Source organism: Lynx rufus, unplaced genomic scaffold (assembly GCF_022079265.1).
Source record: "Lynx rufus isolate CCGP_SWC_20201006 ecotype Redwood Valley unplaced genomic scaffold, mLynRuf1.p SCAF_2, whole genome shotgun sequence".
Taxonomy (NCBI): domain Eukaryota; kingdom Metazoa; phylum Chordata; class Mammalia; order Carnivora; family Felidae; genus Lynx; species Lynx rufus.
Window position 1 is genome coordinate 174,042,137 of NW_025814834.1, and position 16,239 is coordinate 174,058,375.

The following is a 16,239-nucleotide window of genomic DNA, read 5'->3' on the forward strand; positions in this document are numbered from 1 at the left end:
GGCCTCACTTAGTTATTCTATCAAGTTCCACAAGGCATTCAACAAACTCCAAAGCACCAAGAACAAGTTAGTCATTTTATCATCACAAAAGCTTTAACAAACAAAAAAACAAATTCAACCCCTAAGGTTTCTCTCAAGCAGTCAGAACTACCCCATCTTCTAACCATCCCAAACTCTGAGAAACATTTTCTTTTCTTTTATTGTAAATGACATTGTGTGGACAGGTGATGTAATTTGAATAAGGTACACAAATTAAATAATAGACTTGTATTCAGTGTTGGTTTTTTAAAAAACTATTAACTTTTTAAATTTATTTATTTTTGAGAGACAGAATGCAGGAGGGGAGGGGCAGAGAGAGAGGGAAACACAGAATCCCAAGCAGGTTCCAGCTGTCAGCACAGAGCCTGATGTGGGGCTTGAATTGAGATCATGAGATCTCAGGATCTCAGGATCTCAGGGGCTTGAATTGAGATCCTGAGATCATGACCTGAGACAAAGCAGGACACTCAACTGACTGAGCCACCCAGGTGCCCCCTCAATGTTGGGTTGTTTTTAGTGTTTATTTTGAGAGAGAGAAAGTACAACATGTTCGCAAATGGAGAACGGCCAGAGAAAGCAGAAGAGAGAGAGGATCTTAACTAGGTTCCACATTCAGCACAGAACCCAATGTGGGGCTCGATCTCACAACGAAGAGATCATGATCTCTGATGTGAGATCATGACCCGAGCTGAAATCAAGAGTCCGATGCCCACCGACTGAGCTACTGAGGTGCCCCTAGTACCGTATCAGTGTTTATTTCCTGCTATGATAATTGTATTATGGCTATATAAGAGAATATCCTTGTTTTCATAAAACACACACTGAAGTATTTAGGAGTAAATGGGCATTATATCTGCAACCTACTCTCAAATGATTCAGATAAAACAATTTACACACATATAAAATATGGGTAGAATGCTTATGCAAAATATTAGGACAATCTAGATGAAAGGTATACAGAATTCTACTTTTGCAAGTCTGTGTAAGTCTGAAATCATTTTTGAGTAAAAAAATTAAAAATGAACAAAAGTGGGGGCCGGTATCTCTTAAACATTGTAGCTGTGTATTATATGCTTCTTTCCGGGTTCCAGGTTCCAGCACATTTTTCTCAAAGCAAAGCTCAAGGCTGGACCCAGTCCTGGGTAGGATAACAGGATACGTTCGTGATGCCATGTTAACATTTTCAAGGAATGGATATAAAAGTCAGGAGCCCAGCCAGACCTGGCTTCCCCTGACATGTCCTAGCTCTCTGATCTCTTTGACCTTAATTCCATCATCTCTTAGATGGAGAAATGTTCTCCTTTCGGGTCATTTTAGGTTACTGACTTCTAGTGACATTTACCTTTTGTTTAATCTATTAGTATTACCTTTTATTATGATCTAAAACATGGCTACTACATCTTTCTTTTTCTTAAATTAATCTTAACGTATCATAACAGTGAGGATTAGAAATGCTATATACAGACTGCCTCCCGCAGAACTGGCACATAGTACATATGTAATAAATCCTAGCTATCATTATCCTTTAATGTAAACATATTCCTTGCTCATTTTTGACATGTTGTCCCTAACAAATTCTTCTTCTTTATACACCCTGCATGAACCCGAGTAACCTTTTCCTTTTTGAATATTTCTTTTTCTTTTTTAGAACCAAATTTTGCACCTTTAAACTAGGGGTTTGGTGTTTAAATAGCTATTTCATGGATACAAATTATTTGCTGTCAGCATATCTCTCTGGGTGAACCTGACTATAAAGTATGTTGAGTACCTACTGTGTGCCCTAGAGATGGAGCATGCAGTAGACTTTTCCCCAACTGCTCAAGGAGCCCAGGCTCATGGGGAAGACACGGAGAATGACACGTGCTGTACTGGAGATGTGCGGGAAGAGCTATGAAGGCCAAGGCGGGGGGGCATGGTGAACTCAACGTGGCAGAGAAAGAAAAGAGAGCCTCATGGAGACATCTAAACTGGAACTTTGGGGAACACACACACTAAGCACAGCACAGTGACCGGGACTATGGGCTCTGAGGTCCCTGTGCTTTAGCACAACCTCAGCTCCACTCCTTGCTGTGTGACCTCTCCAAGCCTCAGTTTCCTCACCATAACACAATAAGAAACCATCCCAGAGTTTGCTGTGGATATCAAATAACACAGAACATGCTCAATAAATGTGAATTATAACAGTGATGACGATTCTGGTGATGATGGGACCCACCACGCAGAAGAGAGACGGAGCCACTCTGCACAGAGAAAACACCTGCCTGAAGGGCACTTAAATGAGGGCAGACAGACTCTTTTCCCAAAGACTGGATAGAAGTCTGTATTCATCTAAAGCATTCCACCTACCAAGTTTTTCCCTGATTCCTCTGCTGGCCAAATTTGATCTGAACTTGTCAAACTATGTAGAATCTACTTAACAGGCTTGGTGTGAATATTAGTAAGTTTTACTGCAGAAATACTAATGTGTTGTATTATGGGTGCTATCCCAGACCTGCCTGGCTGTGTAAATGCTGTATACTGTGTACACACCAATATTAACTTTCTAAAATATGGATATTCTCTATTCTCAAACGTCTTTGGCCCCATGCAATTCAGATAAGGATGTGTGTGCATATACCTGCTAGACCGCAGATGAAAAGTAAAGGATGGTGGGGGATAAAACTAGAGGTGGGTAGGGCCCAGATCACAGGAGAGCCCCCTTGCCCAGCTAGGATTGTAGGACTCAGGAGACTCACTGGGAGATTTTCATCAGGGCCATGAAGCTATCAGACTTCATACTGAGGCGTATCTTCACTGGGAGTCTATCAGGGTAGTCAGGTCCACGCAAGTTAGTGTCTTGCACACCACAGAAAAACAAATACGTATGTTAATATTACTGGCCTATTTTTCTTAGGTTCTCTCTTCTTTTTCATAGGCCATTTCCCCAATTCCAGAGAACCCTAGCCCTGCATTCCAAGATCACAGTAAATCTCTGAGCTAGGAGCTACGTGGATGCCTAAGGAACTTTAAGTTTTAACACGCAGGCAGATGATAGGTGCCCAAGTCAGGGAGGCGCCATGACTGGTCTATGTCAAGGAGCTCCCTCCAGTTAAATGTCCTCCTGAAACAGAGAACCAACACCCAGTCTTGTCCTGGCTCCACACAAGGCCAAAACCAATGTCTGAAAAGCCCACACGTTAACTTCGGCAATTAGATGACATGGATACTTTTCAGTTACTTTCACGTTTTTGCTTTTAGCCTATTTCAAGCTATAATACAATGAAAACTCAGTTCTCAAGTGGGCAAAATTTTGTGAGTGGATTGACCGATGCCTTGTGTCAAATGGGAAGACTCTGTTAATCAAAGAAAGAACCTAAAGCCTTACTGAAGACCAGACAGCTTACATGCTGGAACTTCCTCTCACAGCATAGCCCATAAATCCACCAAAAAAAGAAAATCAAACTGGTATGGCATGATCTGATCTTCAATGAACTCTAATGGATATCTAGTATATCATATACTGGCTATCCAGTATGTTTCTGCCTGTCCTTCTGGCCATCTATCAATGCAACACATACTGGTCCCAAACTGTGTGTCAGGTATGGTGCTAAGCACAATAAGTGGAAATTTACTGCTTTGAGACGATCTTTCTATTCCCTCTCTAAATAATAAAGGCTACATGCTGCTATCATTTCATAGTGTAACCTAAAAGACGCACAGTAAAACTTCCTCTTTCTCAAATATCACTAAACTCAGCTCTCTGGAGGTTTTGAAAACATATGGCAGGAGGGAATTTTATAATATGTGAATCATCTTTCATTAAAAGAGCTTTAAAAAAATACATAATGGCACTGAAGTAACTCTCACCACCTCTGGATTTACAATTTCTATAATTGTTCTTTAATTGAATGTAATCTGAATGTTGAACAACATGGCCAAATGTCCATTTGGTTCTCCATTTTGAACACTTTTTTGCATTGGCATCAGGGAGCTACTGACTGTTCATTAGGAAGGGACTCTCAGCCTGCATCCGACAGTCTTGACTATTCAATCAACTTCTCATGGGGTCTTCTGGGACCTTTGATTTCTTAGATACTATTGCTCCTGGTGCTCTAACACCGTGTAAGTATTAGAAGAAAAACTACTCTACACTTACCATGGCTCTGGGGAACAAAAAAGTAGAAAAATTTAATGACGATATGAAAGAAGAGGCCCTGAAAGCATATAAGGAGAGTGGGAGAAAGGGATGAAAAACTAAGGGAAAATCAACAAGGCACAATTACTAAAACCCCTGAACTAAATGTATGTAGAAGTGAGCTGATGGGTGTTGAGGTCATGGGCACAGTACTTGATCCTCGGCAAGAGGGCTCTGTAAAGGCTGTCTTCAGCATCTTTTTTTTTAATTTCTTTTTTTGATGCTTATTCACTTTTGAGAGAGAGAGAGACAGAGAATGAGAAGGGGGGGAAGGTAGAGACAGAGAGGGAGACAAAATCAGAAGCAGGCTCCAGGCTCTGAGCTGTCAGCAGAGCCCATTGTGGGGCTTGAACCACAAACTGTGAGATCATGACGCGAGCTGAAGTCGAATGCTTAACCAGCCGAGGCACCCAGGCCTCCAGCATCTTTTTAAAAAAACATTTTTTTGTTGTTGTTAACGTTTATTTATTTTTGAGAGACAGAGAGACAGAGCACGAGCAGAGGAGGGGCAGAGAGAGAGGGAGACAGAGAATCCAAAGCAGGCTCTAGGCTCTGAGCTGTCAGCACAGAGCTCAATGCAGGGCTTGAACTCACGAGCTGTGAGATCAGGACCTGAGCCGAAGTCGGACACTTAACTGACTGCGCCACCCAAGCTCCCTTGAGCATCTTTTTCATGCGCACTGAGCCACCGGCAAAGCACAAACACTTCCATAACTGCTAGGTCACCCTTAGCCACCACAGTACCAGAGTTACCCACATAGCAGATGAGTAGTAAATAGGAAAAGGGGAAAAAAAAATCAATGTGGTTTTCATTTCATGGTCTTCTAAACAAATATAAAAACATCTTCATGAGTGGGAGGTTGGCCTCATGTCTTCAAAGTGCCTATTCAAGTACTTGACCACAGAGCAGCAGGGAAACAGGGAAGATTAAATAAGGAGTCTCATAAATATTCTCCTCCCAGGGGACGATGGTGACAAGTGAGGCTGTTTATTTTTATTGTTATCGTTAGACGGGTGGCCTCGTGAAAGGCGGTGATCTGAAAGACTGGGAAGAAGGGAAAACAAGAGTACTGTGGTTCAGCTTTGATCCAAGTCTAACTTGGCTCTTCTCATCAGGCTGTGGAAAAGATCTACCTTGTAATCACTCCACCCCCGTTTCCCATACAACACACGTGCGCCTGCCACACCGCCTCTGTCTTACCGTTCTGCTAAGAGTTGAGAGTATCTGCTCTGGACTCAAACAGCAGCATGGGAAACAGATCTCTAGGACTTACTAGCAATGTAATCTTGGGCAAGGACTCTGTCTTTCTGACCCTCAGTGTCCATCCCTGTAAAGGGGAGGATAATTCTGATAACTGCAAGAGGTTATTAGGATGGTTTGATCATACAATTTAAATTTCTTAGCCCACGATAAGCATGAAGTACATGTTAGGTGTTACTCTTACTGCTGCTAATTGTTTTTTTTTTCTTCTGCTTCTTTGATCATTCTTCCAGGCAAGCTGCTGTCTTTTGTGGAAAGCTGGGCTCAGGCCAGTTGATAGACTCCCACCAGAAGCTTTAGTTTCTGACCTTCTGAGAGGCCTTGGGTCACCCGACCTTGCTGTGCTCCTGGTGGCCTTCCATTAACATAGGTCCGGACAGCCCTGCCCAGCTTTTATAGGAGTGGAATGGGGGTCACATGGTAGGTGTGACTTTGTAAGAAAGTGCTAAACTATTTTCCAAAGCGGTTGTGCCATTTTACATCCCCACCAGCAGCATGAGAGAGTTCTGGTCCCCATATCCTCACCCCAAGTTCAGCCAATCTAAAAGCGTGCTGTAGCTCTCATGGTGGTTTAAATTTGTATTTCCTTTAAAGAAATGGTGTGGAGCATCATTTCCTCTAACACCTCCTCTAACACCGGCCTGAGTAAACCATGGTGCCCCAAGCCCAGGCCACAGGCTTTGCTTTGGGGTAACTTCCTCCTGGATGACGTGAGGAAGCCACAGGGCCACACCACTGCAATCACCCAAACGGCATGGCTCTAACAACATGGCACCGTCTGATGGGTGGCATTTCTCTGGTTAGAGCCCAGAGCCTAGGGCTCCTGAACAATCTTCTCCCAAGACAACAAATGTCAGGCTGCAGAACGACTGTGAGCCCAAATGCATCCTGATGAGCTGCTGGGGGGGAGCACTAGGGGGGGGTCATGTCCTCCCAAGGCCACAGGGTGTGTGTATGGGGTGGGGGGCGGGTGCAGAGCATGGGAATGGAAAGCTATGCAAGACTGTCATGGCGGACGGAAGAAGAGAAAGCAGCTGTGGCTGAGTTGTGTCTCCCAGGTCCCACGAACTAACACTGTTCAGTGAAAATGTTACTTCCCAGAGAGGCCAAATGAACGTCCAGATCTCTCTGGTAAGGTGGTGTGGGCAACTGACTGCCATTAACTATCACACAGGGGGCTTCTCCCAGTCAGTCAGGCCCCACTCAGTGGAGACAGATGATGAAAGGCAACACCACAGGATCGGCAAGGAGTGAGAAGGCACTCAGGAAAATCCAAGCACTTGCACACTTCTGGGGTTGGGGGGCGAGTGGGTGGGAAGCAATCCGACCACACAGTCACTAAGCGTCCACCTAGCCCTAGCTTCAAACTGGACAGGAGGGGCCAAACGGGGCCACAGGAGACACGGACTCAGTAAGCAAGACAGCTTCATCTGAGATACAAGTCGGTACCAGTAAAACACAAATAACTATTGGTCTGTGCTAGGGGCCAAAAGAACAAAATAATAAAACATGTCAGAGTAGCTAGAGAACTGATGTGGGTTGAAAGAAAATATAGGAAAACTAACAGTTATTGTACAATTTAAAAAAATTAAAAATTTCTTTAAACGTTTATTTATTTTTGAGAGAGAGAGAGCAGGGGAGGAGCAGAGAGAAAGGAGACATGGAATTGGAAGCAGGCTCTAGGCTCTGAGCTGTCAAGCCAGATGTGGGGCTCAAACTCGGGAATGGTAAGATCATGACCTGAGCCGAAGTTGGATGCTTAACCAATTAAGCCACCCAGGCGCCCCTCAGTTCCCCCAATTTTTTTTTAACATTTAGTTATATGAGAGAGAGAGAGAGAGAGAGAGAGAGAGCGAGCGAGCATGGGCAGGCAAGGGCAGAGAGACAGGGAGACAGAGAATCTGAAGCAGGCTCCAGGCTCTAAGCTGTCAGCACAGAGCCCAACACTGGAACTCATGAACTGCAAGATCATGACCTGAGCCGAAGTCAGACAACTAACTGACTGAGGCTCCCAGGTGCCCCTTATTGCACGATTCTTAAAATGAGGATGAAATCATTTCTATAGACAGAACAGTGCCTGAAATATAGTAAGCACTATATAAGTGACTGCAGATACTACTTGTGTTGTTTTTTCTGGTATTTTCTGTTTTTTTTTTTCTTTTTAAGTTCATTTATTATTTATATTTTGGGGGGGAGGGCCAGAGAGAGAGGGAAAGAGAATCTCAAACAGGCTCCACGCTGTCAGCACAGAGCCTGATGTGGGGCTTGAACGCACAAACTGTGAGATAGTGACCTGAGCTGAAATCAAAAAAGAGTCGGACGCTTAACTGACCCAGCCACTCAGGCACCCCTTCTTTTCTGTGTTTTAAACAAGTTTTACTGAGGTGTAACTAGCATGTGATAAGCTGCATATAATTCAAACGTCGGATTTGCTAGATTTGGACATGGCATACACCAGTGAAGATGTTACCTAATCAAGGCAAATGTATCCACCAACCCCAGAAGTTTCCTTGTGCCCTTTGTGCTCTACTCATCCTCCTAGCTGTCGTTGCACCTGCTGTCCCAATGCAGGCAACCACTGATCTGCCTTCTGTCATTCAAGGTTAGTTTGCGTTTCTTAATTTTAAATAAATGGAATTATATTAGTTTGTACTTTTTTTGGGGGGGGGTTTGGCTTCTATCACTCAGCATACTTATTTTGAGATTAATCCATACTGTATCTTATATGAACAGTTCATTCCTTTTTCATTGCTTAGTAGTATTCCATTATAATGGACATACCAGAAGTGGGTTTATCTATTCACCATTGATAGACATTTGGGCTGTTTCCAGAAGGGGGCTATTACAAATAAAGCTGCTGTGAACATTCCTGTACAGGTTTTTGAACGGCCATAGGCTTTCATGAGTGGAATGGCTGGATCACACGGCAGGTGTAGGTTCACTCTGTAAGAAGCCACTAACCTATCTTCCAAGCTGGGTGTGCCATTTCACATTCCCGCCAGCAGCGTGGAAGTTTCAGTCTCCACATCCTCGCCCCAAGTTCGGCGACTCCAGTAAGTGTACTTTACCTCCTGTGGTTTGGGCTTGCATTTTCCAAATGACTAATGATGCTGAGCATCTTCTCAGGGGCCTATCATTCAAACCTTTGTTTCAGTAAGATGTCTGTGCCAACATTTGCCCATATTTTCACTGAGCTTGTTCTTCCTCTCCTCTGGACCTCTGCAAGAAGCTATTTCACTGAAAGGGAACAGCAAGGACTCTGGGGTCAGTCCCCTAGAGGGCTCAAATATGGCATGACCCACTGAACTATTGTTGGCCTCAGTTTCCTCACTTGTGAAATGAAGACAGTAATGGTGGCTATCTCACCGAATTGCTCATCACATGACAGAAAGGATTTAGCACAGAGCTTGGTACACTGTAGGTGCTTGATAGATGGCAGCAGCTAATACTATTGTCTGTCTCATAACGACTGAGGCTGGGCCAGAGACGTTAAACATCCTCTGTCCAGCATAGTGTAGAACTGCCCTAGTTTCAAATGCCAGGAAAAGCACAACCCTAAGCTTCCTGAGTACATTATCTGTCTCTTACTGCTCACGGAGCCACCTCAACCATCTCCTTGACAAATCAATGTCTAGCATATATTCTGTTTTCCTTTTTTTTTAAATTTTTTAAAATGTTTTTATTTATTCTTGAGACAGAGAGAGACAGAGCATGAGCAGGGGAGGGGCAGAGAAAGAGAGGGAGACACAGAATCCGAAGCAGGCTCCAGGCTCTAAGCTGTCAGCATAGAGCCCAACACGGGGCTCAAACTCACAGAATGTGAGATCATGACCTGAGCCGAAGTCAGACGCTCAACCGACTGAGCCGCCCAGGTGCCCCAACATATATTCTATTTTCAATAAATGTGCTTGTGGGTCCCTGGGCCAGTCTTCACAGGAGAGTCTCCTGAGAATAGTCGTTCCTGGAAGGCTGACAGCAGCAGGTCCTGGTGAATGAAGCGGGCGCAGGCGACTTCATGCATAGACCCCCAATTCTTCCATTGTTAGGTTTAACAGTGGTCCTATGTGCACCAAGTGGACTCCCTTCCCTGTCTACCTTTCTCAATGACCTCTGCCAATGCCACCTGCTAAAAAGACCAAGAGAGAGAAACTGGTCCTACCTGCCCACTCTATTCTTAGCTATGACCCTACTAACAGAAGGTCATTTGTTAAAGGCACGTGGCTGTTCACCCCTCTTATGGTGCCCTCCTGATGGGCCTATACATAACCACATCCCATCCAGATGACAGAGGGGAAGTCACCTGCATGGTGTTGTGGACACAGAAGAGAAAAACAAAGTCAGGAAGAGAAGAAGACAGGGCTCGGGGCCTGAAACTGGGCTGGCAGGAGGTGTCCCAGTGGGACCAGGGAAATGTCCCATCCTATAGGAAAACTTCCTTGTCTACTCAAGACTTGAGCAGGACCTTCTCCCTATTCCCACCATACTCCAGTGTTGCACTTACCACAGCAATTTCCATCTGTGTTGTGGTTTTCTCCTTTTTGTCTTAAGGCAGGCATGATACTTTCATCATATTTTGCACTTAGCCAGGCAAGTACAAGGAAATGCCTTTTTTTTTTTTTTTTTAGAAAGAGAAAGAGAGAAAGAGTCATCAAGGGAGAGGAGAAGAGGAAGAGATAGAATCTTAATCAGGCTCCATGTTCAGTGTGGGGCCTGATGTGGGGCTTGATCCCACGACCCTGGGATCATGACCTGAGCCGAAATCAAGAGTTGGATGCTCAACCAACTGAGCCACCCAGGTGCCCTTAAGAAAATGCTTTCTTAATGAATGAATGACTTAATAAATGATTTAAAAATAAACTTTTAGAGGTGTGGGGCCTGCCTGAGATACATTCTCTCTCTCTCCTTCTGTCCCCTCCCCACTAACATGTGCTCTCTCTCAAAAAAGAAAAACTTTTAAAAAAAAATTTTTTTTAACGTTTTATTTATTTTTGAGACAGGGAGAGACAGAGCATGAACAGGGGAGGGTCAGAGAGAGGGAGACACAGAATCTGAAATAGGCTCCAGGCTCTGAGCTGTCAGCACAGAGCCCGACGCGGGGCTCGAACTCACGGACCACGAGATCATGACCTGAGCCGAAGTCGGCTGCTTAAGCGACTGAGCCACCCAGGCGCCCTGAAAAACTTTTAATTTTAGACTAATTTGAGATTACAGAAGATTTGCAAGATAGTATAGAGTCCCCATATACACCACACCCAGATTCTCCTATCATTAATATCCCACATGAGGTATACCTATTGTAGATCTACAATTAAAGAAGAATATCAATATATTATTACTAACTAAATGCCTTACTTTATTCAAATTTGCGGAGTTTTCACCTAATGTCCTGTGTTTGTTCCAGGACCCCATCTAGAATCCCAGGTCACATTTAGTTGCCACATCTGTTTAGACTCCTCTTGGCGGTGATGATTACTTAAGACTTTCCTTGTTTTTTGATAGCCATCACAGCATCAAGGAGTACTGGTCAGGCATATCATACAATGTCCCTCAACTTGGATTTGCTGATGTTTTCCTTAGGGGGATACTGTGGATATAGGTTTTGGGAGGATGATAAAGCGCCATTCTCATGACATCATATCAACGGTACATATTATCAACATGGCTTATCACTGCTGCTGATGACCTTGGCCACCTGGCAGAGGTAGCGTTTGTCAAGACTGCTCCACTGTAAAATTATACTTTTTCCCCTTCTCACACTGTCCTCTCTGAAAGAAAGTCACTAAACACAGCTCAGACTTAAGGAGTGGGAAGCGATGCCCCACCCCCTTGATGGGGGAGTACTGACATAAATTATTTGGAATTCTTCTGCATGAGAGATTTGTCTCATTCATTCATTCATTCATTCATTGGTTCATTTAGGTATATCCCTAGGGACTCATGATGTTTATGTTATACTTTGGGTCATTATATAATACTACTTTACTTTGCTGCCCACACTGCTCCAGTTTTGGTCACTGGCAGCACCCTCAGTTGGCTCCTGATACCCCTTTTTTATTTTGTTTTGTTTGTTGAGCATTTCCTTGCTTTCTGGCACTAAAAGATGCTCCAGGGTTATCTCCTCTATTTCCTCTCCAGTCTTAAAATCAACCATTTCTCCATGGAGTCTAGGCTCTTTTTATTGGAGAAAGGTATTAGAAACCACGATCTGGATACCAGCTAGGCTTGGAACACCAAGTTGCTGGGGTGTCCTTGTTTCTAGAGCCTCTGAGCTGTCAGAGCTAGGAGATATGTATGTTTACTAACCTGTATACCTACACGCATCTATAAATACTCGTTATATGTTTCCATCTGTAATCTATATTATGCTACACATGAGTTCACTCTGATGCCCCCAATTCAATCCATTTCCACATGGATCATTCCGGCCTCAATGGATCACTTTCAATGACAGCACTATATTTGGTCTTTTGCGTTAGGTACAGCGCCAAGCTGCTTTCAAAGATCACCCCATTTCACCCTCAAAACAACTCTATGGGTAAAGAGTATTGCCCACATTTAACAGATGGAGAAACTGAGGTAGCGAAAGGTGAAGTATCTTACCTAAACGCAGTAGGCAGTGGGACCAGCAAAGGAGCCTACTACATCTTTGAGACTGACAGAGAACCTCCATCCCCACATTCATCTAAGCCCTTGAAAAAGCTTCGGTTCTGGGTGATTAAAGATGCGGATAGAATTCCCAGCTCTCGGGGCGCCTGGGTGGCGCAGTCGGTTAAGCATCCGACTTCAGCCAGGTCACGATCTCGCGGTCCGTGAGTTCGAGCCCCGCGTCGGGCTCTGGGCTGATGGCTCAGAGCCTGGAGCCTGTTTCCGATTCTGTGTCTCCCTCTCTCTCTGCCCCTCCCCTGTTCATGCTCTGTCTCTCTCTGTTCCAAAAATAAATAAATAAATAAATAAATAAAAAACGTTGAAAAAAAAGAATTCCCAGCTCTCAACAACTATTGTTCTGTTCAAATCTTGCCTCAACACTTGTTCCACTTCCCGGGGTCCTGTCGCCATCTGACGTGCTAACTGCAAGACAAGGTGCCAAGTTACAACCCGACTTGACAAGTCAAGGAAAGGGGTGCTGGAGCGATGGCAAGAATCAATCTCCATCTGACCCCGTGACTTTTCAACCCCTGGCTAACCCTTGCTGTGTATTATCTTGGGTTTTGGTGACTTGGTGGTAATTAACTCTGAACAAGCAGCCCTGCTTTCGTGGAGTTAAGAAAAAGAACACGTATTTTTTTTTCCCCGTTAATTAAAACATCTAAAGGAAGATAAATGTACAACCCACACGCTTATCTTTCAAAATATCAAAGACCTGATTAGTAAGTCTTATGTTCAACCTCAAGCTTTTTCTCTAGATTCCTAGAAGTAACAGGGACTGGGAGGTGAGGCATTTCCAAGTATTTATCAACATTTGGTTACTTGGACATCCACCCATTCATTCATATCTAGAAAGAGGCAGCCTGGATCAAGCACAAAATATTCCTGGGAATTTTGGCTCGATCAACCTACTGAATCAAAAAAGTCAGTAGTGTGCAGACAAGAAGAAACAGAATCCTTAAGGCCAGGTTGAAAACCACTTTTAGAAAAGCCCAGAGCCCCCACTGGTCCCTGTGTTCTGTTTGGTGAATTTTTCCTGACAGTTGGTGGTTTTGTTTGCCAGAGCCACAACAAAGGGGGTCCTTGAGCTTCCCTGGGAGTGTTTCCTTAGACCTGCACCTCTCCTAGACCTCACAAAGGTGTTATTGTTGCTGGCTCCCTGGGCGCCCAGCACCTGAGGAAGATCAAAGCCACTTTCTGATGCCAGCATGACCACAGTCTCGCCCTCACCACATAACATTAAAGCTGATGATTAATACCCTTGGCCCCGAAGGTCCCTTCCCACTCCCAAGTACAAAGCAAGGTGGGGGTGGGGACTTTATTCCCAGCACAACACGACCATAATAAACTGGCATTTTATGGCCCTAATTCATTGCAACCAACTGCAGCTGCCCATCAAACTCGTTAAAGCCCAAACAGTTGCTTCAAGTGAGCCTTGTATATCACTAGGCAAGTGCACTAAGAATCTCCACCATTTCTGAGTGTCTGTTATGTACTAGGTATGTACGTCCACAAGTCACATTCACCAGCAACACTATGAAACAGGCAGCACCACCCCAAGGGGATGGAGGAAGGCTCAGAGGTTCAGAGAAGTTAAGTAGCTCCCTTCAGGTCACAAGACCACAGAGTGGAGGAGCAGGGCTTTAACCTGAATCTCACAGCTCTGAAGGCCAGACCGTCTCCACGTCTTTAGGGGACATTACAATTGTGCTCAAGGCAGCGAGGCACTGAGCAGAATGCGTCTGGGATTGAGATGGAGCTAGGTCTGAGTTCTCAGCTCTCACTTAACAGCTTGTGGCCCTGGGAAAATTTCTGGACTTTTCTATGCCTTGGCTGCCTAACTTGCAAAATGGATCCTAGACGAAAAGGCAGTACTATCCCCATTAATAGACAAGGAGAATGAGAACGGGGGGAGACCTGACAGAGTCCCTCACATTCATTTGGACTTGCTTTTGCTCGGAAATCCAAATTAAGTGTAGTAAAAATGCCTAAAATTCAGATTTCACAGGAGAAACCAGATTAGATGTGTCCCTGTGAAAATGGGGGATGATTTAAATAGGTCTCAATCAGTGTTCAATTAAGACAGGCTAACCAGTGTAGACTCGTGTCAAGGGAAATAAGGACCAGCTGCCCTAACGGGTGCCTCCTGCTTGAGGCGGCCTGAGGCCTCTGCAGATCTATTCCTTCAGGGACAGCTGGGCCCTACCATTAGGGCTGCTAAGGGGACAAAGAGGCTGGGGTTTTGAAAACTTAGTTAAAGGGGTGCCTGGGTGCCTCAGTCGATTAAGTGTCCGACTTCGGCTCAGGTCATGATCCACAGCTCGTGAGTTCGAGCCCCGTGTCGGGCTCTGTGCTGACAGCTCGGAGCCTGGAGCCTGCTTCAGATTCTATGTCTCCCTCTCTCTCTGCTCCTGCCCTGCTCATGCTCTCTGTCTCAAAAATAAATACACATTACCAAAAAAATTTTAAAAGAAGTCCCACTTAAAACCTTGTCCACAGAAACAAATAATAGGAAAACTTTTTTTTTTTTTTTTTTTGGCCGGGAGAAAGGCAGGGTCAAGGAAACCTATGACCTGAAGGTCTAACACAAGGGTCCCTTCAGGAAGGTGTCCCTAACCCTGGACCATTCCCGGACAGAGTCAGTCACTGTCTCCTTTTTGCCCAACAGCATCAGTGCTAGTCATCAGGAGCTAACCATTGTGAGGAACTTACTTCATGGGAAGCACATCACATAGCCTCATCGCCTGATCATAACACTAGGAGCCATGTACTAGAGATCTCCACATTTTGCAGATAAGGAATCTGAGGCCTGGAGGGGGTCAGTGCCTTGCCAGGGGGTCCATACTTAGTAAGCAGAGGGACTAAAACTGGAAACCAATGGGGCTGGCTCCATCATCCCCCTGTGCTGGGAAGCCATGCACAATGTCAGCATATCGCAGATGCTCAGGATCACAAGTTCAATCCAAATTGATACCCCGGGGCCTTGTACTGTATTGTAATGGCTGCTGTAACCATGCCTCATCAATAGGAGCCTTCATGTCACCCTCACGTCCCCAAGGCTGAGCACAGCTCTGGACACGAGAAGAGGGAATCCATAAGTAAGTAGATGTATCACTATTTACTCAATCAGAATATTTAATGGTAGAAAAAAAAAAAAGGCTCACTAGGCCCTACTGTCACTAGGCCCCACATTTGACACGGCACACGATTCCTTCCATGGCTACAGAGATTCGGCCCCGGACTGTGTCCACTCTAATCCTCACCCGCCTTCCGCCTCCTCCCCCCGCCCTCTCTCTATTTTACTCATCTGGGAAACATCCAAGGAGTCGTCCATCTAAGTTTAACAGAGTAATGACTTTTAAATAAAAATATGGTAGAAATGGGTACTTATCGAAATGGAATGCTTTCAGACTCATGCATTTAAAGAAGATATAAATTTTAGGGCAGGCACTAAATTTTAACTGCAATCTTGGAGAACGCCTTTCCACTAATTCATGGAGAAAAATTAACAAAGTGAAAATTGCTTATCAGTGTTCTTTTGAAGTCATGATACGCAGCCTAATTCTATAGATCATCAGGCTGCTTCTAGGGAGATGGATTTATATTGATTGGGAGAGAGCCCCGTGGCCAAGGAAAACAGACACCCCTGTGCAGAGGAGACTCAGAGACCCATTAGGGACAGATCAGCCTGGGAGCAAGGCATTGCCATCTTTGGATCCAATTTCACCCCTCATGCCTGGGCTCTCTGACCAGGCTGATGTCAAAGACAGACTCAAACCTTTTCATACTTTTTAAGAATCTAGCTCAGGGGGAAAAGAAAGATCTGGCAAATTTAAGCACAGCTTTTGGGAGAAGGGCTGGGCTTGTGGCTAAACAGAGCAGGCAGGCAGCAGGAAGGAAAGGAATTGAAGGGCAAAGGAGGGGCCAGCCATTTACATCTCCTCTTGGGCTGCCCCCCCTCCATCCCCTGTGGTGGCCCCGCCCTCAGCCCTTCAGACTCACCCCCATGTGACAAGAAGATGTTCCACAGATGACAGCCAGCCGTGACGTCACTGGCTGTCCCTCACAGGCAAGGCCATGCCCTCTCACATCTGCTCCAATCACTCCTGCGAGAAAGCAA

The 16,239-nt window shown here is 44.8% G+C and overlaps 1 protein-coding gene across 7 annotated transcripts in view; it reads right to left on the reverse strand.

The window, feature by feature from the left end:
* The window catches only part of FGGY (FGGY carbohydrate kinase domain containing), a 419,346-nt gene that overhangs the window by 166,429 nt on the left and 236,678 nt on the right, over positions 1 to 16,239 (reverse strand). For all 7 annotated transcript variants that reach the window (XR_006963068.1, XR_006963067.1, XM_047085935.1 and 4 more), the window contains one exon: positions 16,122 to 16,225. Coding sequence is in view for 5 of the 7 variants with exons in the window: in XM_047085935.1 (XP_046941891.1) it covers positions 16,122 to 16,225 (104 nt within the window). In the remaining 2 variants the exon portion in view is untranslated. The remainder of the gene's footprint in view (positions 1 to 16,121; positions 16,226 to 16,239) is intronic.